Here is a 21,197-nt window from a genome sequence, read left to right on the forward strand (position 1 = left end):
GTATACGACATGTTGTACACAATATATAGCAAACTGTCGCTCTATCTCTCTCACTCTCTCTATATATATACATATTTATATTTCCCACAAAGCTTCGATTCGTCTATAATTAAGCGTTGTGCCTCACTTTAAATTAATTGAATGGCTGCTTAATGGGATTCCGCACTGACTTTTATGGCAACTGTAAAAGGGACACTTTTATTGCCCAAAAAAAAAATTATGCAATGATTTCTTCTCTCTTTCTTCATGCCTTTTGGGACTTTCTTTGTTGTTGTTGTTGCTGTGTTACTTGGCTTAAATTTATTGTTTTAATTTTTAGCCACAATATTGCCGACGCCCGCTGTTGCCAGTCAGCCAGCTAGCAGGAGAAGGAGGAGTAGGAGGCGGAGGAGGCAGCGGCAAAAGGCCCTTTTAGCCAAGCTTAAAAAACTTTGTTCGCTTTTATTTGGCCAAAGTGTTAAGAACTCGTGTAAATTCCATTAATACCACAGCAAAATAGACTAAGAGGAAGCAGAGCAGAGCAGCCTTAAGCCCAAGCCACATTCGATAAATCAACAAAGTACAACGACAACGACAACTACAACAACAACAACGACAACAACGACGACAGCGACAACAGCCCCTAAGGACAGCTCTCGCTCGCTTAGCCGCCTAAAATTATGCAACACGCGCTATAAATATGCAAATTTTTGGTGCCTCACCAAACTAATCAATGTTAATTAGCACACGCCTGACAATTTCAGACTAATTTCAAGGGTACCTCTAGCTAGTCCCAACATATTTGAAGTCTTGAGGACATGAGACAGAAATAATGTTGAGAAAGTTTTCTTAGTGCTGAAACTATATAAAGATCTGTTAAGTTAGATTGTCAAATGAAGAAGGGAAGCATGAGGTATGAAGTATGTCTGATTCCATATCTTTGATCTCTTACTTTGGGAACTCTTTTGGCTTTTATTATAATCTAAACCACATGATTTTACTATATTATTACTAGAACTCCCTACCTATATATATATATTATATGGGTTTCCTTTACTCAATTCAGGATATTTTTGTTAAAGACCGAGTATTGAGCAGTCCGTAGTGTATACATGATAACCTATACTCATGTTCACACTCCACTCTCCTTTAACCTACACAAACTTATATCATTTATCTCAACTTGGCCTCTCTATGCTGTCTTTGACAGCTTTTTTTGGAGTCATATTACCCATCGCTCTTCTCTCACATTCTGTTACCACAGAGTGTATCTAGCAGTCGATTATACCCATTAGCTAGCTTTTATCTTTCCCTATCCTGACTTTGCATAATTTGTACATGTTTTGTGTGACATTTTAATTAAATTCATCAGGTCGAAATTGCGAGGGCTAAGCCTAGCAGCAATTACAACTGCGACATATCGGCCATAAATAGCCTTGTAGAAGCCATGGCCATTACGCATACTCATTGAATGTATTTGATTTGCAGTTGCCACGGCCTTGAGCCGCTGCCAAAACTCATTAGCCAAGAAATGTGGCTCATTAGCAGCAGCAGCAGCAGGTAAAAGTAATATGTGGCACACACATCCACACACGCACACAGTTCAATGCTCGTAGTACCTTATAGATAGCATATACCCAATACAGAGAGGGCCTCAAGTAAGCACAGGCAAATCAAATAGAAAATTGCGCTGTCAATGCTCTGCTTTTCTTTCTTTCTTCGTATTTTTTGCATTTTTTGGCATTGGTACAGAGGCCAAGAGTATTTGTCTCTTATCTCTTCCGTTGTTCGCTGTCGTAATTTTGTTTTTCAATTAGTCCAACAACAACAAACACAAGTAGAACAATAGCTGCCAATAAAATTGAACATTACTCAAATGCCCACAACCGCGAATTATTTTGCATTCAATTTGTTTACAATTTTGAGAATTTACAAATACATTTGGAGTTTGAAGTTGTAAAGGCAATGCCAAGCAATCAAATACATTAAGGAGTAGAAACAGTTATTGAACAATTGCACAATCTATCGATCATATAAACATATGAGGGGTATTCCCAGTCATTAATAAGTACATTTCTCCAGAAGAGTATGCATTACTCTTGAATTTTTTTTTTAATTTAAAAATTATCATTTGATCTATACGAGCAACTAACAAAAGCGTTCCCCAAAATTTAATAGTAATTATAAAAAAATAAACTAGAAAAGTCACCTGACCTAAATAGACTTTTAAGACTCACAAAGCATTAATAAAGCCGACAGCAAAAATTTATAACTTGAATGCAACATTTATGTGTTACTTTATTTAATTGAGATGTATCAACTAATTAGCAGCAAATTGCTGAAAGATGAATATAGATAACAATAAACAAAAGGGTATTCCCATCTTATCAGCGGATCAGTCAGAAATTATATTACAAATTCCAAGTACAAATTAGGTATCACATGAAATGTGGAATTAATTTCTCAGTTTATACAAATAATATATGTAAATGGTAAATGCAAATATGTATATATCTATATGATATAAGCATACTACTATATATATACTACTAATATTTATACCAATCTTGCTTAGTAAGACATTATTATATTCAAATTTAAGCCAGAAATATAACACGTACTCCCGTCACTCGAGCTCTAACTAAATAATTAACTTTAATTAACAAGAGTTATTTAAAGACTAAGGTATAACACAGCTGATTCTGTTCTCTAATGATGATGACCACGTTGAAGCCAATAATTATATAAATAATTTAAACAACCGCAAAGCAAACAAAAAACACAACTGACAAACGTTGACGGCGCGTGGTCATCCGTTTCTTTTTTTTTCGGTTTTTGTTTTTTGTTTTTTTGGGTGGGTGGACAAACAAAATATACTGAAATATAATAACCCCCGTCAGAACATTCAACTGAAATGGCAATTAAAAGCACATTTTCATGTTGCGACTCGCACAGCGAGAACCGGAAATCGGCCCAAAACAAAACAATGCACAAATATTTGCTCATTAACGCTTAATTTTAACAGAAATAAATACTTAATGATTGAATACTTACCCGCTAGCTGAAACAAAAAGGAAAATGCGAGCAGTTTGCTGGCTGGGAAACTTGATACAGACAATTGGAAAAGCGTAATACGGCACGTGAGTAACTACAGCACACAACAGCAGAGTAGACAAACTAAATGAATTACTGAAGCTAGTATCTTAATGTGAAGGCACCTCTTTATTATAATCGATAATTGGGCGTGAGTGTGTAGAGATTGGCAATCGATTTGCCGAAATCAATTAAAATAATTTAGAGGGAGGCATGTATATTAATTGTATGCTTAAAATGATAAAAAGAAAGGAACGCCTCTAATATTGTCTATCGATTATGAAAACGAACGATACTATAGTATAGTATATACTATATACTTCACTATGTCACTAATCGATTATTTTAATAAACGATTTAACTCTGTTTACAATATTTTCCAGCATATTTTTAATAAAATGCAATCGATTTAACAATCGACTTTCTCAATCGATTATGAACTATTATCGTATATATATTATACACGATATATGAACACCATATTTTATATATATTATTATTATTATAAATTATGGTATTCACTACATATTTCTTGTTATTTTCTAGTATTAATCGCTTATCGATTTTTGCAACTTTAGTTAGATTTATATTCATAAATTTAACGAATTTAAAGCATTTTCTAATTTTGGATTTCCTATAACGGACAGTTTCTGCGATATATGCGGAGGCTCAAGTCGCCCTTTGAAGTAACTCCACACGTACAGCGCATAAACAATTTCCATAATGAAGGCAAAACATTAACAGATGCATAAAATAAAATTTCTTTACATACATACATATATATATGTATTATATTATTCATAAATGCGTGCGGCAGGCTTGGCGAAAAGGGTATAAAAAAAAAAGAGAGAGACGAATTTAAAGTGAGGCCAGCACATAAATATGCATAAAGAAGAAACGCTGGGTAAGGCAGGAGGCTATGGGCCAGCCTACAGAAGTTCGGAAATAATTTGTAAGCCGCAGTAAAAATGTTAATTTTATTTTCTGATTGAGTATACGCCATGTTGTCAGGCGCGCACTCAATCGATTGACGGAAATTTAAAGCAGGCTGACAAAAATTCTTGTGGTTTATAATATGAAAGCGTAATGACTGAAAGATGCTCTATATAGAAGTTAAAGTGAAGGAATGTAGAGATACCCTAAGCTATAAATACTCAGGCAAAAGTTAAGGATTTTATGAATGTTAAGCATTGGCACTGCCTAAGAAATTACGGAGTATTATATTTGCATATCTTTACTAATCATTATAAAAATAAATTGAAATAGGCTCAGCTTAAAGTTTTGCCTCTAGCAGCTTCACTCTTACCTTCCGTTCATTATCAATACAGGGTATCAATAAAGACAGATTAGCAAATCAAATCAAATCAATTCCAATGACTGCGGCCTGCCGCTGACTGACACAATTATTTCAAAGGAAATAAAAAAAAGTAAAGTAAAGTAAAAAAAAAAAAAACTGCGAACGCAGTTGGAAAAATGTTGTGTGCGTCTGTATGGAAATCGTGTGTCCCTGTGCCGTTTGCAGTTCAATGAAGCGACTGCGGATGCTGTGTGGCTGTTCGTTAGCGGGGTTTGAGCTGGGACAGTGCCATGCCATGACAAGGCATTCTTCAAATTGTCTGCGGGAGTGTATGTGTGTGTGTGTGTGTGGGTGGGAGATGCTTAAATATTTTGGCAACGGGAAATTAAATACGCTTGATTAATTATAAATTTGAGGCAACACAAATTACCATCATTTAATTAAATTCAAGGCTCACTTAATCATGAGCAAATATTTGGCATTGTTCTATACAGGCAGCTCACATTTAGGCTCATTAATAGACTTACAACTTATACTCTATAATATACGATATGGGTGTTGTTAGTTGTGGAAAAACTGTCGTAACGAATCGACTCACCTGATGACATAATTAACGCAGACAACGCTCTGCGGCTTTAGCTTATCGTAAACAATCGTTGCCTGAGTCACGATCCAGCAGTAGCCACCGTATTTGCCGAGAAAACGATAGCGACACGTCTCGCCCTGTCCCTTGTTGATCACTGTAAGATACAGACAGAGACAGATATATAGTACGTATATTAGTCCAGGTATTAGTTTAATATCAATCAAATTACATTAAACCCAATTGCGGTCGACACAGAGCGCACCATAAAAGCAATAAGAATATTTTTTTTAGCTTTCAAATTGTTTTGCGGCTGAGCACTTCAAGTGCTGAGACACACTTAACTTGAGGCTTTTTGGGTTTGTAATAAAAAAAACCAGGGCTGCTTGACTCAGTTACACGAAAGTAGGACTTGACAATTGCTTAAGTATATATAGATACAATAGAATGTCAATAATTTGCAGCCCGTTAGTTAAATCGAAAATCGAAAAGAATCGTTCTCGATAATGTGAAATTCTGTGTAAATCGAATACAAAAAAAAAATAATAATAATTCCCCTGTCATTTCGAGACGCGACTGTGTATATACATATGTATTATTACAAATAATTTATGATTCAATCAAAAGAGAAAATTTGCACTTTATTTTTTATTTATCACACTTGAAAATAATTTAGAAAGTCTGTTTCTATTTGTTGTGCCTAAAATCGATAAGTATTAATTTTTCGTCTGGAATTGTTAGTAGATAGCATTTTATTAATTTATATATATATAGACTAGGTGTATCTACTATCTACACGCTCTTTAGTTTCACGCAGCCCTGGTTTTGGTTTACAGATTTAGTTAAAAGCAAATAGACGCAGGTTTCAAATGACGCGTTTTCTTTTTCATTTTGGCCAAAAGGCAGCGAAGCATAAAAATCATATAATTGCTGGGCCCCGCATAAAAACCACTCGATTCGTTTGCACTACATGCGACATCAGAGAGTTGCTAAGTAATACACCAAAAACGCGCTACACGATACAATATATATATATTGCATATATACATATATTTAAGGCGCTGCTTAGGTGTCAAACAGGCATGCTTATGGGGCCTATAAAGCTGCGTGGAACGCTCAACAATAAAGACGATTTTAATTAAAAAGCGAAACAAAAATTAAATCAAATCAAATAAATATGTGTGTGCGCAGCATTAAAGCTTAGAGTATAGATGTGTGGGTGTAGCAGTATGACTATGTATGTGTAAGTGTGTGTGTGTGTGTGTGGTTGATGTGACAAAGACACTTGCTGCTCTCAGCTCAATAAAAATTTAATGCGCCTGGCAAGCAGCGCACAAGCCGGGATATAGCAAGAAAGAAAGCTGTAATGGAGAGTATACGACTAAAACATACCCTAAAAGTACTTTAAAAATTTGAGAAACATTTTTATATTGAGTTGATGAGGATAACCTAGTCATGGAAGACTCTCAGCTGAGAATCGAGAATCTACAAAATTTGTAGTATCGATATATCGATCTTTATCGAAAGCAAGTTGATAACAGCAACAAAATGTAGTGTGAGCTGTCTATAGAAGGCTTTCTAGTATTCAATAGTTCCGAATTCTACCTAAACTCAGCCATCCACAACATTTAGGCCACGCCCCCATTAAACTGTTTCAAGCATACCTAACAAAAATATACCCCATTCTCGCATTTTCAAAGGGTACAAGGCATAAAAATTCACATAGCCGTTCTGCTGATGAAAATTCATAAGCCAAAGACAGCTACGCACAGCACCTGGGCAGGTGGTGGGGTGGTGAGACGCTGAGGTGGTGAGATGGCGCGCGTGCACATAGCAATTGAAATTCATGGCCTTTAATGCGTTTTGGTAGAAAAGTTGTGCGTTTTTATTGGCCCAACTTTCGATGATGGTGTGAGTTGGCCAATGGACAAGTCAGGTAATTGCCGTTGCCTAATTACGGGCGCAGCTGCTGCTGCTGCAGGCCAAATACGGACATCAGCTTCCTGAATGGCCAACCATATAACATCTATACATATATACATAGATATAGCTATACTTAAATTGAATTCGTAAACATAATGTAAAAGCCGCTGCCACTGCCGCAAATCCCAATGAAACATGAGCGAAAACTCAGACACCGCTCGCTGGCTGGCTTTTTGCCATCATTATGGCATTTAACTAGATATACTAGCTATACATATATGTACATATGTATGTATGTCAGTATGTATAGAGCGAGATATATGCGTGTACTTATCTCAGTCGCGCATTCACTCAGTCATTCATTCAGTTAATTTGAAATCAGCAGCAGAAAATTAGTTTTTCTTTTGTGCCAGCGCTTGCGGCTTAGTGGCCTCGTGTTAATTTCAGTCAAAAGCGAGCGCCGCGCACACAGCACAGTGGGGCAAAAGTCTACGGGGTTGTGGTGAAAAACTATAAGCTATAAATGTTGAGCAGACATACATGAAATACATGTTTGAATTTTAATAAATGTATCCAATGAATTGTTTGGAGTTAAGCTGAACTAACTATATAAGACTATTATTCCCCAGCTCTAAATTCATATTGTTGATGTATACGATAGTATTCGTATCAAAATGAATTAAATGTCTATGAGGTCAAGTTATAAATGTTGCTCATTAATATATGATATACATCTTGAGAATAATGAATATATAGATAGAAACTATCTAAGCTCAACCGACTATATAATATTCTTTCTCAGCTCAAAATCGATATAGCTGATGTATACGATAGTATCTTATCGCTATGAATTGATATACGCATAGTATTTGAATGAGAATGAAAGCTTTTGAGTAAATTTATATATGTAAATATATCTTTATAATAAGCAGAATCCAGTTACAACGACTCCGCTTAAAGTGTCTGTACTGTTATAGCGACGAAAGTGCTGGTCCCCAAACTATTATGAGCAAACCTAGACGATTAGCGAAGGTTCTTTGAGCGTCGTTATAGCCGGATTCTATTGTATACCTATACGTATATCCTCATACATCTTACATTTACATTTAATCTATTGGGCACTCAAGATACCAAATTTAAACTATAAACTAAGCAGTTAGTAATAATACATAAAATATATATGTATATAACATATGAACTTTAATAACTTTAATGCCTAACATAGGTAGCTCACATTTGACTATTTCCAATAGATTCTTCAATGCTCTTTAGCCACTGTGGCCGCAGTCTTAGCCACAACTCTGCACAATTATGCTAGGTCATTAATAAGGCAACATCGAAGAGGCTTGTTAGCCAAGTCATGCCGTGAATGTGAACCATATGTGTTGGCTGTGTGCAGCATAAGCCAGGCGGGGCAGGAGCTAACTCCAGTTGCTCTCTCGCCTGGATTAGGAAGCGCACAAAAGTATGCAACACGAAATTGTGTGCAACATTCCAGGCACGCGGCGTCTGCTTGGCCAGAGAGTCAGAGTCAGAGTCAGAGCCAGAGCCATAGAGCTCAGACGCTTTGGCAGTGTTTATGGAATTAGCAAAGTGCAGCTGCTGGCTGTTGGCTGTTGGCTGCTGGCTGCATTCGCCATGAACTTGATTTGCCCTTAGTCAAGGACTTTTACTCTGCTAGACAAGTTTCAAGGCAAAAATATTAAAATATCTACGCGCGCACAGCGACAAAAGATCATTTATCTAGAATTTTTAGCAACACATTCCAAAGACGGCAGCAGTCACAGAATTTATGAACACACGCAGATAGACTGAAAGAGACTTAGTGAGAGAGAGGGGGAGAGATGGCAGGAAAGAGACGCATGCAGACAGACAACGAGCAGCCATTTGTACAAATAAGCAAACAGTAGTTGCAATGCATTGCTGCTGCTGCTTCTGCTGCCGGACGAACTCTACTCAACTGAAGCAAACTAAACTTCATTCCGCATTGAGATTGAGATGAATGCAAGGCAAACATTCAAACCACATTCGAACCGCATTCAAGGTTATGTATCAAAGTTGAGCAAATAGCAAACACAGCTGAAGCAGGTTGCAGACAGCGTTGCTTAAGGATATGGCTTTTTTCTAGCCAAAATTGGCGGGCAAAATATAAAACTAAGGGAAAATTTTATTTTTGGGAGTTTCTTAAGGTTTATTTATAGATCTTTCCGAATTGATAGTGATATGTGAGCTTTAAGACTTGGGACTTGAAATTTTTAGATATTCTACTCTTACTTTCTGAACTCATTTAAGTCTAGAATCTCTTGAGTCTTTGAATCTCTTGCGGCTATGGAAATGTGAATTTCAAACATGGAAAACATAGATCGATAATAGATAGAGATTAAAGGCTTATATATCCAGAGTTGATAAGCCACTTTAGAGCTTTCATTGCGAACTTCTGATTGGATTTTGCAGAAGACAATATGAGAAATCGTACAGAACATTTCAACAGCTGGCTTGTATCGATAACTTAAATATCGATAACTCATATACTTTGCACTAGCAATATACAGTCGAATCTTGATAGTGAATCGCAAATCTCGATGAATCCAAAAAGTGATATCCCTTTGAACAAGATTCGTTCTCGATAGTTCTCGATAATGTGTATTTCTATGTAAATCGTAAAAATAAACAGATCCCTTTGCTGTTAGCTTCTTTTCACTCCATTCGAAACAAAGCACTCAACACTGATTGCAGGTTGCATAAAGCCAGGATGCACAGGATGCGGCCAATGGGACGCGGTGCAGACACGCTCGAGTACACGACTAAATCCTTGCAGCAACATAATACTAAATCATCGTCAACACGCGCTGACCAGAAGCCGCAACAGCAGCAGCAACAGAATCAACAACAACAACAACAACAATTGACAATGGCAGTTAGAGCAGGCGCTAGTTTGCTTTCATTTGATTGCCCCCAGCATGTGTGTGTGTGTGCGTGTGTGTGTCCATTTCAATGTCTGCTAACTGTAAGTTTTACTGCTGGCCTGGGCCAAGACGCTGGCTGGCCAAATCGCATTGGCACAAGTGGATAAGGAAATAAATGTTTGGCTTGTGCGCAAGGATGTGCGCATAAATCAAGGTTTTGTTTGCGGATTGTTTTTTGTTTTTTTTTTTTTTGGCCAAGACCGGCAGCCCGGCAGCTCGGCAGCTCGGGCCCCCAGCTGCAGCAATGGCTACAAAAGGTAGTTGACTTGACAGCCAGAAGAAGCAAAACCTAAAGTAACGCTTTTGCTTAGCCATTGACCTTTGGGCCAGGGCCAGGGCAGCGCGATGTGCCCGTTGCGCTACGTGGCGTATGCGTAATCTAATTTAATTGAATTAAGCCGTGACATAAGCTGCACGCAGTCGCTTCAAAGCGCCAAACAACTTAAAGTTACGACACTGGGGCGTAGATATACTCTATATATACATATATATATTTTAGCCAAGTTATGCAAACTCAATTGCAGCTTATTGAAAAGCATCTTCGGCGCTGTCATCGTGCTGCTGCTGCTGCTCCTTCATAAACGCTCGCTGAAGCGTTAAATTGCATTCGCTACCTTTACCGTTGCTGTTGTTGCTGTTGTTGTTGTTGCTGTTGTTCCTTTTGGCCCGGCCAAAGAGCAAGCCGTGCAAATCCGTGCAGCTCAGCGTGTGGCAAATGACATGAAAGGGTTTTTCTTTTCTTTTCTCGGCGTTTCTTTGTATAGCCAAAGAGCGCCTGGATTTGTGCGAGCCTTAAAAGCGCTCGTCCTTTGCACAACAAAGCCAAGTCAAGCCAAGCCAAGCCAAGCCAAGCCAAGCTGAGCATAAGCGGCCATAACTCAAAATGTGGTCAATACATAAAAGTTGTTTCTTTTTTAAAGGCTTCCACTAACGGGTGTTTTTCAACTCTTTTTTTATAGCAAGTCTAAAGGCTTGGATCAACTTTCATTGTCTGAGTGTTTGGGCTGCAATAAATGTTTATTTATGAACGCAATTTTATCAAATTTAATTTATATTTATAGTTGGATTAGATATGACGTATATAGAGAGTCGATTAGTAGTATGTGAAATATATAGATATTTTATTGAAACTTAAAAAAACTTCAGCTTTAAGTTGACTTTCTTATAGACAATTTCTAAAATCATTCTCTCCTCTTCTATCTGCTACAAAATAGTTTCGATTCGTTTTAATTCAATTATAAACACACTAATTAAATTAAAGAAAAGGAAAAACGTCCTGCAGCTGCTTATCAATTGCAAAATTTGATGCTGGATATCTTTTGCCATTTGACAAATTGCATATTGAATTGAGTTTGTGAGGCGTAATAAAAAGATGCGTATTTGATGTTTTATCTCGTTTGCTGGCCTCGCAAATGTGTTTCGTCGCTTTAGACCGAACTGGGTCGTAAAAGGCGCTCGCACACAGCCCGAGTAGCTCTTCAAAAGCCGCCAACTAACAACTTTTGTGGCTTTTTGAAGCTGGCATATTTTATGTGCGTGGGCGGGCGAATGCAAAGAGCCAGAAATTAATGGCGAAAACAGCGCAGCGGGCGGCCGGCCAATGCCTAGAAGTCGTCACAGCCGGGGGAGTGAGAAAGTGTCAGGATATGCGGTCTCTGCTCGACTGCGGTGGCTGCGGCATTTGGCCACGCATGTTTTGCGGCACATTTGTCCTGAACTGGACTCAGAGAAACTAATAACGGTACGCCCTTGTTGAATAGGACCGCCTATTGGGTTAGGTTTGGATGAGAACGTGCGACAAGTCGCAAAGTTTACGTCCTGCGGTGAAGCCATTAAAAACTACTCAAAATATGAGCTGGACGGCCATAAAGCTGCATAAATATAGCCAAAGATGAAAGCCAAGACACATTTGGGGGCTGGCATCAATATAAATTAACACAAAATTGTTTCATTTAAACGAGTTCCAAATGGAATTCAATACAGGAGGAGGAAAAGGAGGAAGTGTAAATTAGTCATAGACTAAAGTAGAAGCTGGCCTAGAAATAGAAAAAGTAAGTAAGAGAGTGAGGGAGAAGGAAAAAAGGTGAGAGAAAGAGAAAGAGAGAGGGTGGGAACATAGAGAGAGAAGGAGGGGGAGAAAGACATAGAAAGATAGAGAGTTAGGGGCGTAGATTAAGGAAAGGAGGAAGATAGAATATATATAGATAGAGAGATAAACCTATGTATGTATATATATAAGGAGAGTGAGAGATAAAGCAAGAGACAGAGAGAGAGAGAGAGTGAGCAGAGGGAGATATATAGTGAGATATATAGACAGAGAGAAAAAGAGAAAGAGAGACATATGGACAAAGAGAGAAATGGACATAGAAGAAGAGAGCGATATGTAGAGGAATATAGAGACAGAGATAGCAAGAGAAAGTTTACTTCTTCAATTTGATATGCTTGCATTGATGATTTCATTTTTTTCATTGATCAGCTCGAAGCGTTAAGTAAAATTTAAAATTTCATTCAATTTCTAAACGAACAACAACCAGAATGATTTGACATTCCCCTCAATTACACATACACACACACGCACCCATACATTGAACAAAAAATCAGTTCACACCAAGCGGAAAATTGTCTATAACTGAGAATTAAGCATTCAGCCATTGTCGCGAATTCACTGAAAAGAAAAACAAGCCAAGCACTGAGTGAAAAAAAACAGTGAGGAAGAACAAGAAGGAAAACAAGGAAGAAAAGTTAATTGAAAACAAAAGTCAAAGAATTTGCATATTTATTTGACTTTTTTGCGTTCCTTCCTGCCGTGCGACGTGCCACAGTCAATATTTATTTATTCGCGAGTCACATTTAAATCATTTAAAAGAAAGTCAAATAAATACGAAGACAAAAGCATGTACAGCATAGAATGTCAAGAGACAGAAGTAAGGAATACCCTGTAATGGGAGAATGAAATTATAATTTATCGAAAATGTAATAACCCATAAATGAAGGAATAGAATTGTCTTAAAGAGATTATTCTTAATAAAAATAATAATTTTTTCTTTTATTATTATACTTTTTTTTAATTTAATTTTATTTTTATTTTTTTATTTATTTTATATTTATTTTTTTATTTATTTTATATTTATTTTTTTAGTATTATATTTTTTATTATTATATTTTTTTATTATAATATTTTCTATTATAATTTTTTATAATTATATTTTTTTATTATAATATTTTTTATTATTATATTTTATTTTATTTTAAATTTTTTTATTTTTTTTCTATTTTTTTTTTGTTGTTTTTTTTTTTAAATTTTTTTTTTGTTTTTTTTTTTATTTTTAATTTTATTTATTTTTCTTTTGCATTTTTTTTTTAATTTTTTTTTCTTTATCACTTTTTTTTTCTTTATCATTTTTTTTTCTTTTTTCTTTCTACTTTTTTTTCTTTTTCTTTATAATTTTTTTCATTTTTTCTTTATACGTTTTTTTCTTTTTCATTTTTCTTTTTTTTTTTTTCCTTTAATCGATACATGAAATGTCGATATATTCGCGATATTTATACCAAATTAAATTTCAACTAGATATGTATAACTCTTTCTCTTCGAACTCGAATCTAATTTTAGTATTGAGTCGCACATTCGAAAATGTTGCGATAATTGCATAAACTTAATATTTCGCCTGAATATTCAAATTACCAATTATTTACCACAATTTCAACAAACTAAATACAGTTTTAATTGACTTTTGGGTACCATGACCTTTTCCTTTCGAACTTAATTAAGCTAATTGGATGCTCCAACTGCATTTGGCTATTTGTGGCTGAGACCTTATATCTTGATATAGCTAAGTCTTTAGTAAACTTCAACTTCGTTTGTGCGCTTGTGCTTACTAATTAAAATTTAACAAAAAATAAATGCGGGGTAATTGAAAACTTTTTGCCAGCGTCTGCGAGAAATCAGCAACTTAATCATTTTGGCCAAACGCCGCCAACGCTTCCCGTTCAAATAAGACAAAATGTTCGCAATGCTCTGGCGAAACGAGTATTTAAATTTCATTACATTCATTCACTGCCAGCCCGCCCATTTTTCCCATTTTGCCCATTTGCAATCCCCTGCCCTCTGATTCTATGCGCTGGGCTCATTAATTCGTGTTGTCGGCGACACTCAGAGCATAGCACGCACCTGTCGAAAATTGTAGGTGTCGGTTCTTTTCTATCTCTCAGCTGCACCCACAATTTTAATTAACTCAATTTGAGCGTGAAAAGACATCATCAACGCGTCTAAGCTAGTCCAACAACAGAGAAGGAAGAGAGAAAGAGAGAGAGAGAGAGAGAAAGACAGAGAGTGGGCGAGTGAATGAAAAGGCCAACTAAAACAAATCTCATCTCCATGGAGATAAGTATGGCGCACACCCACCGTCAAAGGGTATCTTTATATATATAATATTAACTTGATTTATACCAAACTTTTGTGAAAAAGTTAGACAAATTGTCAACTTTTTAACAAGTGCAATTAGAAGAGACCCAAACTCTTGCCTGTTAACTTAACAGAGTTTTTTCATGTTAATTTTTTATTATATTATAACTTGGTTAATGAAAAAAACTTAAATGGGTTCTGTTTCCGCTTAACAGGGCTATATTATGCTAGTCAAATTTTATTACATTACAGCTATATAAAGTACGTTAAGCACGTCTGTTAAGCTAACACGAGCCTGTTGGCTAAGTTAATGCGATATTACGTTACTGTTATATAAATTACGTAAAGCATGTCTGTTAATCTAACATGAGTCTGTTGGGCAAGTTAAGCTTAATACTGCGAGCAGCTGTTAATTTAAGCTTAACGAAATTCTTTAATGTAGACACAACTTTGCTGACATTTTCTACAATTAGCATTGACGGAGTACAACAGAGCAGAGGCCAAACATTTTCTGTTAACTTAACAGTAATCAATTAAGTATTTGCATTTACATAAGCTTACATTCATGTTGCTTAAAGCCAGCTATTCTCTCTGTTGTTTAAAATTCCATACAACAGAAATAAATCCATAATTTATTGTCTTACATATTTTCAAAAATAAAATCTTTGTTGACTTTCATTACCAAGCAGTTAGCAGCTGTTTTTCTTATAAATAGCCAGCCAATCGCTCTTCTTGCTTACATGGGCCGTCAATCAGCGCGAATATGTTAAGTTTCGGCACGTAGCGTGCCTCGATTTCTGCTTTTTTTTTCTGCAGTCACTGTTAGTCACGCTCGCAGGCACAGCCCAGTCTCTCTTCACCTAGCCAGCCAAACAATTAAGTGTTGATGTTTGGTCATTTTTTTCCTGGCTTCTACGTTTATTTTATTCTGCTTTTCCGTTCGTTCGCTTGCTCCTCGCCAGCTGCAACTTTATTAAGCAAAATTTAATGGCAGCCGCCTGCGCTCGTCCCGGCCCTGCATCCGGAGCTGCCGTTTTTCATTAGCGGCGCCAACTGACTTGCAACAATTGTTGCATGAAGAAGAAAGCGTGCAAAGTTTTACAGCCATATTCTGTGCTTTCTGTTTTTCTTTTCCTCTCTTTTTTTTCTGCTGCTTCATGTTGTTCAATTAGTTTGGTTCGGTCGTGTTCTTGTCCTGTTCCCTTCTGCTTATGCCTTGATGTTTATTTGTCCATTTGCCAAACGTCTAATTGGACTTGCTTAAGATTTCTACAGAGATTTGCCAGCTAGTTTTCAACTTATTCTCTCGCTCTTCTCATTTACTTGACTTTCGTGTGGATGACTCTGCCATATCGTATAATAAAAAGAACTTTGGCTTGATTTATTAATTTTCAATTATACTGTTAGCCAACACGCAAAGGCTAAATTATATATTTTTATAACTATTTACTTAATAATGGTCAGCTGTGCCTCGACAGAGCGTCACCATATTGATTCTTGTGATAGAAATAGTTACTCATTACGCTAAAGATCACAGCAGGTCAACTCTTAATGGAGTGTAAGTCTAAATATAAGAGATTACTTATGGAATAAATTATATATTCCACTGTCATATTATAGTAACTTGATTATGAAGACATCAATTGGAAGGTAATCATACTTTACATCGACTTTTTTGTATTTATTTGTAATTTCAGTTAACATTACTCTCCAGATAGCTTGACAGCTACTGTTAAATGTTGCCCTCCTATACGATTCTCATTCCACTCAATCTTTTAGTGAACCATTTCTTCTAATAAGCTTAGCTAAATTATATTGGCCTCTGAGCAAATCTATCTACTCATCTAAAAATCTTCGATTTTTGTATCTACTCTTCTTCTTTTCTGATTTTTATTTCTTCTCTCTCCTCATTTTATCGTTTCTTATAAGTTCTCTCCAGTTCTCTTTTTAATTTTTTTCTCCTTATTTTTTTTTTTTCTCACAGTCTTTGTGTTGTTGGTGCTATGATTGACTAATCTAATCCCTAAAAACCAAACCTTAAATCAAATTATAAGGCACAAGCACTTCCCATTCTTCTTGTTCTGTTTTCTTGTTTTCTTTTCGATACATATAAAATGCCTCCCGTTTCAAATAAAAAATCTAAAATTCCTAAGCTTTCCAACTAATTTAATAATGTTGGAGGGCCTCGAATAAAAGGAAAACGGATCAATGCCATAATTTATTCATAGAAAACTTGTGCTCTTTTGTAAGCAGCGTATAAATAGAATGATATAAATAGATATAGGTAGATATGCTTGTCACTTTTCTGAGTTGAACGAATGGACAGCTGTAGCAGCAGCTAAAGAAGCCAAAAAGTATGCAATAGTTGTCGGCAGTCGAGTGCTGAAGAGCTGAAGTGCTGAAGTGCTGAGGCGCATAAAAAATGGAGAGCACAAAATTTTATGATGCGTCTAAATGCGTTCAATGCAAAAGTGTTGCTTAAATGTCAATCTATCTGTCTGACTGTCAATTTCAGCAATTGAAGGCAGCAGCAGCAGCAGCAACAGCAGCAGCGGCGGCAGCAGCAGAGACGACAGCGTCTAAATGCGTTGAAGGAAAATTTCATTTGCAGATATCGTGCTGTCATTTAATAAACGAAATGTGAGCGGTTGCACAGACAAATGCAGCGATGCAGTAACAGATACTGGCAACACTTTTCACACACACACACACACACACACTCGCACACACTCTCGCACACTCCATGTCATGTTAAGGAAACGCGACAGACAAACAGCCAGTGGCAGCGCTCGGAGCCACAGCCGGTGGCAAAGCCATCGTGTGGCATCCACAGCGGGGCGGCGGCTGCGCGTAGGTGAATGCACCCATTGTGTAACTAAACCATAGCGAGACAGCCAAACGGAGGCAGCTCAATCTAGATGGGTGTGCTAGTGTATGTGTGTGTGTGTGTGTGTGTTCGTGTAAATCCCGCTCGTCGCACACTAAATGCCAATTTCAGAAAATGACGCGGAAAAAAAAAAAAGAATGTGAAGACGAGAGCTCAGCGAGAACGCCAAGCAGCTGACACGCAACATGTGCAGCAGGGCACAGAGAGTCCAGAAAAGTCCGCGGAGGTCCACAACGACAGGCCAATACAGCTCGCGGCGGCTGATTTTATACATTTTCGTTTTACTTTGCCGGTTTTGGGACAGGCAAGAATAAAACGAAATATATAATTGACAATGACAGAGCGCGGACAACGTTAAAAGAGCGCGAGAAAAACGAAAAAAAAAAAAAAAACAACAATTTAAAATGATTTTCGTGTAAGCACATTAACGCCCTCCAAAGGGAAACCAAAGTAAATAAACACAAGCCAGAAATAAGACACGAAACTTAAATATAGCCGACTAGATGTTACCGTAGAGGCAGGTGAGACCTTAAAGTGCAATAAAGAGAGAGGTGGAGAATGATAGGGATAGAGATATCTTTATAGAGATTGAGATTGAGATAGAGATAGAGATAGAGATAGAGATAGAGATAGAGATAGAGATAGAGATAGAGATAGAGATAGAGATAGAGATAGAGATAGAGATAGAGATAGAGATAGAGATAGAGATAGAGATAGAGATAGAGATAGAGATAGAGATAGAGATAGAGATAGAGATAGAGATAGAGATAGAGATAGAGATAAAGATAGAGATAGAGATAAAGATAGAGATAGAGATAGATATAGAGATAGAGATAGAGGGATAGAAAGAAGATTGAGATTTCTCATATACAGCTATTAAAATTTTCCTGTTGGTCTCTTCTATTCTAAACTCTATTAAACCCAGATTTTTACAGAGTATGAAAAGCAAAAACACAGAGGAGAATTAAAAAGTAAATCAAATTTTGAGCTACTCAAGTCAATCTAAGCCAAAGTATATAAACATTGTATATTATACAATGCAAAATTGATGCTGTCAACGACTTATTAAAAGCTTCTGATTACAGGGTATGGAGAGCCAGACACAAGCAGATAAGCAGCTAAAATGAGAAATTGATATTGATGGCAATGCGCGTCAAAGCTGAACTAAATATACGTCTATACTATATAAATATTTATAGATTGTCATAATTTGTCTGGCACAACGCTGCGTATGCGCAATGCGCAACAGCTCAACAGCTCATTAAAGCAATCAAATTTATACACAAATCGCCGCCCCACCATCAAAGGGGCGTGTTGTGGGGCGGGTAGGTGTCGCAGATATTTCGACAGTTTACACGACTTGTTTAACGCGGCTAAAGCCAAAGCCAAAGCCAAAGCCAAAGTAAAAGCAGAAGAAAAGCCACAAGCGGCTTTTGATTGATTGAGCAGCAGCCACCAGAGTGCCGCCTCCACTGGGACAAGGACCTGCCGCTGCTGCTGCCACCGCTACTCCTGCTACTCCTGCTTGACAGAGTCAAAAGGCTTTTTGTTAAACAAATTGTGGGCAAAAAGGTTTTTCAGAGCTGGGACAAATGGGCCGCTGCCTTGGCTCAGCAGATTATTATATTTTGGTTTCTCTTCTTTTGCCTTCTGCCTCTCCTCTTTGGGGATTGTATGGCATGGTGTGGCTGTATGTGTGTGTGTGAATTGAGAGTCAATTAGGTGTCAATAGGGGAACAAAGTCCGAGAGCGGACAAAAAACTGTTGCATAGTTTAAGGCGCATCGCTTTTTTCCTCTCACTTGTCACACCCTTTTCGCTTGCCTAAGCACATTTATACGTTTTGTCTGGCAAAAGCAATACACTGACTCACACACACACACACTCATTCAGCGCAACCTCAAACAAAAAAATAAATTCACAGAGGAAAAAAAATAATATCAAGAAAATCTCCGCCCGGCAGCCAAAAACATAAAACTTTGCGCATTCATTGGGATTTTTTTCCACTCCCACACACAGACTCCTCTTGTCTTCCTCTTCGTCTCGCTCGCTCCCATTCTCTTGCCATTTTTTTTTTTTCTTTACTGTTGCGTTTGTTCTTTACTCAACAATTTTCGTTTTGTGTGTGTGTGAAAAGTGCGCGCTTTTTTAATTTAATGAAAATTTTCCACTTCGCCGATTGACATTTTGTGTCTTTTGGCGCTATCTCTATACACCTACCCCCAACCCCCACGGCACCCTCCCCCGGCCCTTGGCTGTAACTGCTTTAGTTTTGGCGCTTGCGGTGCAAAATGTGCAAAGTTGAGCCACACACACCAGAGTGTGAGAGCGAGAGAGAGAGAGTGAGGGAGAGAGAGGAAGATCCACACGCCGTGGGGTTTGCAAATAAACACACAAATTTACTTTGCTTGGCTGTCGTCTTAAATGCCGCCCGCCAGCGACGGCAAAAAGTCATTCCACACGGCGGCTGCGGTGGCGGCTCTAACAGCGGTGCACAGTGCAGCAGGCGCATGCAAGCAGTTAGTCAAAAGTCATAGGAATGATAAGAGATCAGAATAAAAGGCACACTTAACATAGAAATAATTAGCTATTAATATACGTATCTAAAAGATAGATATTCTCCATATGCAATATATGATAAATTAGTAAACAAAATTCTAAAAATAATTCATTATGATTTACAAATAAATCCTTGTTTGAAAATATCTATAAAATAAAAAAATAAAACAAAATAAAGTATGCAACTGAATCCAACTGAATCCAACTAAATATTTATTATTATTATTTATTTTTGTTATTTATTATTAATATTTATTATTATTATTTATGATTATTATTTATTATTTTAATTTATTATTCTTCCCTGAACTCATTGAAAATGGGAAGTCATTTTTTATTATTTATTTATTTAATTTTTATTTATTTTTTTATTATTTAATTTATTTTTTTAAATTTAATTTAATTTATTTTACTATTTATTTATTTTGTTTTTTTTTTTTAATTAATTTTTTTGTTTATTTATTTTTATTTTTTTTTTAATTAATTTTTTTATTTGTCTATTTTTCTTTATTGATTTAATTTTTGTTAATTATTTAATTTTTTGTGCATTTATTTATATATATTTTTTATTTTTCTTTATTTATTATTATTTTTTCTTTCTTTATTTATTTTTTCTTTATTTATTATTATTTTTTTCCTTATTTATTATTTTTTTCTTTATTTATTATTATTTTTCTTTATGTTTTTTTTCTTTATTTTTTTTTTCTTTATTTTTTTTTTTTCTTTATTTATTTTTTCTTTATTTATTTTTTCTTTATTTATTTTTGACTTATTTTTCTTCACCCTTGCTCCACTGTGCGCGCACAGCTATTGTCACAACTTTGAGCATTGCCTTTGTTTGGCTGCAAGTTTTTGGCGTGTAATCAAATGCATATTTGCATGCAGCAGTTTATGCCCCACGAATCACACCTACCCACACCCACTCACACACCCACTCGCACACCCACACACAGCACCACAACACGTTTGCCTTTTGTATAATTTTCTGCAAGACTTGCGAAAAACTTGCTAAACGGCAAACTTTCAAACTGGCAGGGCAGCCAAAGTATGCAAAGGAGCTGATAGCGATGCAACGACGAGCTGAAGTTGAGGCAACAAATCTGAGAGTGATGCAAGTAACCTAAACTACATCTCAATATATGTAAGTATATATGTATGTGCATGCATATGTATATAGCTGTGTACTGAGCAACGTCGTTGAACATTGTCCGGCGGAATAAAGTCAATTAGCCAAGAGTCGTAAAAGCGTAGAAGAATCGAAATTAACTTACGCAAATCACATTAGGCGAGGACTGGAAGTAAGGGGTATTTAATGGCCTGGCATGCCATGCAGTGCACGCACATTAAATGTTATTAACGCCATTTAGAGCGTCAAAATGCAGTCAACGCATTTCTCTTGCAGTTCAATAGAATAGTTATTTAATTTTAAATGCCAGAAGGGTGTCTGCTCTCAGGGTCGGTTGAGGCTGAGGCGGAGGGGCAGAGACTTGGGACTGGTCCTGCCACATT

General features: G+C 36.6%; 2 protein-coding genes across 4 annotated transcripts in view; one reads left to right on the plus strand and one right to left on the minus strand.

The window, feature by feature from the left end:
* Nucleotides 1–21,197, minus strand: part of sima (HIF-1 transcription factor component sima) — a 109,579-nt gene that overhangs the window by 59,531 nt on the left and 28,851 nt on the right. For both annotated transcript variants that reach the window (XM_030383466.2, XM_030383465.2), the window contains exon 7: nucleotides 4,968–5,109. In XM_030383466.2, coding sequence (XP_030239326.2) covers nucleotides 4,968–5,109 — 142 coding nt within the window. The remainder of the gene's footprint in view (nucleotides 1–4,967; nucleotides 5,110–21,197) is intronic.
* The window catches only part of LOC108649179 (sex-regulated protein janus-B), an 83,044-nt gene that overhangs the window by 7,342 nt on the left and 54,505 nt on the right, over nucleotides 1–21,197 (plus strand). Inside the window, exon 1 of one of the 2 annotated variants that reach the window (XM_089264477.1) lies at nucleotides 17,513–17,525. The exons of the other annotated variant lie outside the window; for it this stretch is intronic. The gene's annotated coding sequence lies outside the window, so the exon portion shown is untranslated. Of the gene's footprint in view, nucleotides 1–17,512; nucleotides 17,526–21,197 lie in introns of those variants that run through there. 2 annotated transcript variants of the gene reach the window in all.

The sequence above is a fragment of the Drosophila navojoa genome, chromosome 2 (assembly GCF_054131105.1).
Source record: "Drosophila navojoa isolate 15081-1374.11 chromosome 2, UAZ_NAV_1.0, whole genome shotgun sequence".
Lineage (NCBI taxonomy): Eukaryota > Metazoa > Arthropoda > Insecta > Diptera > Drosophilidae > Drosophila > Drosophila navojoa.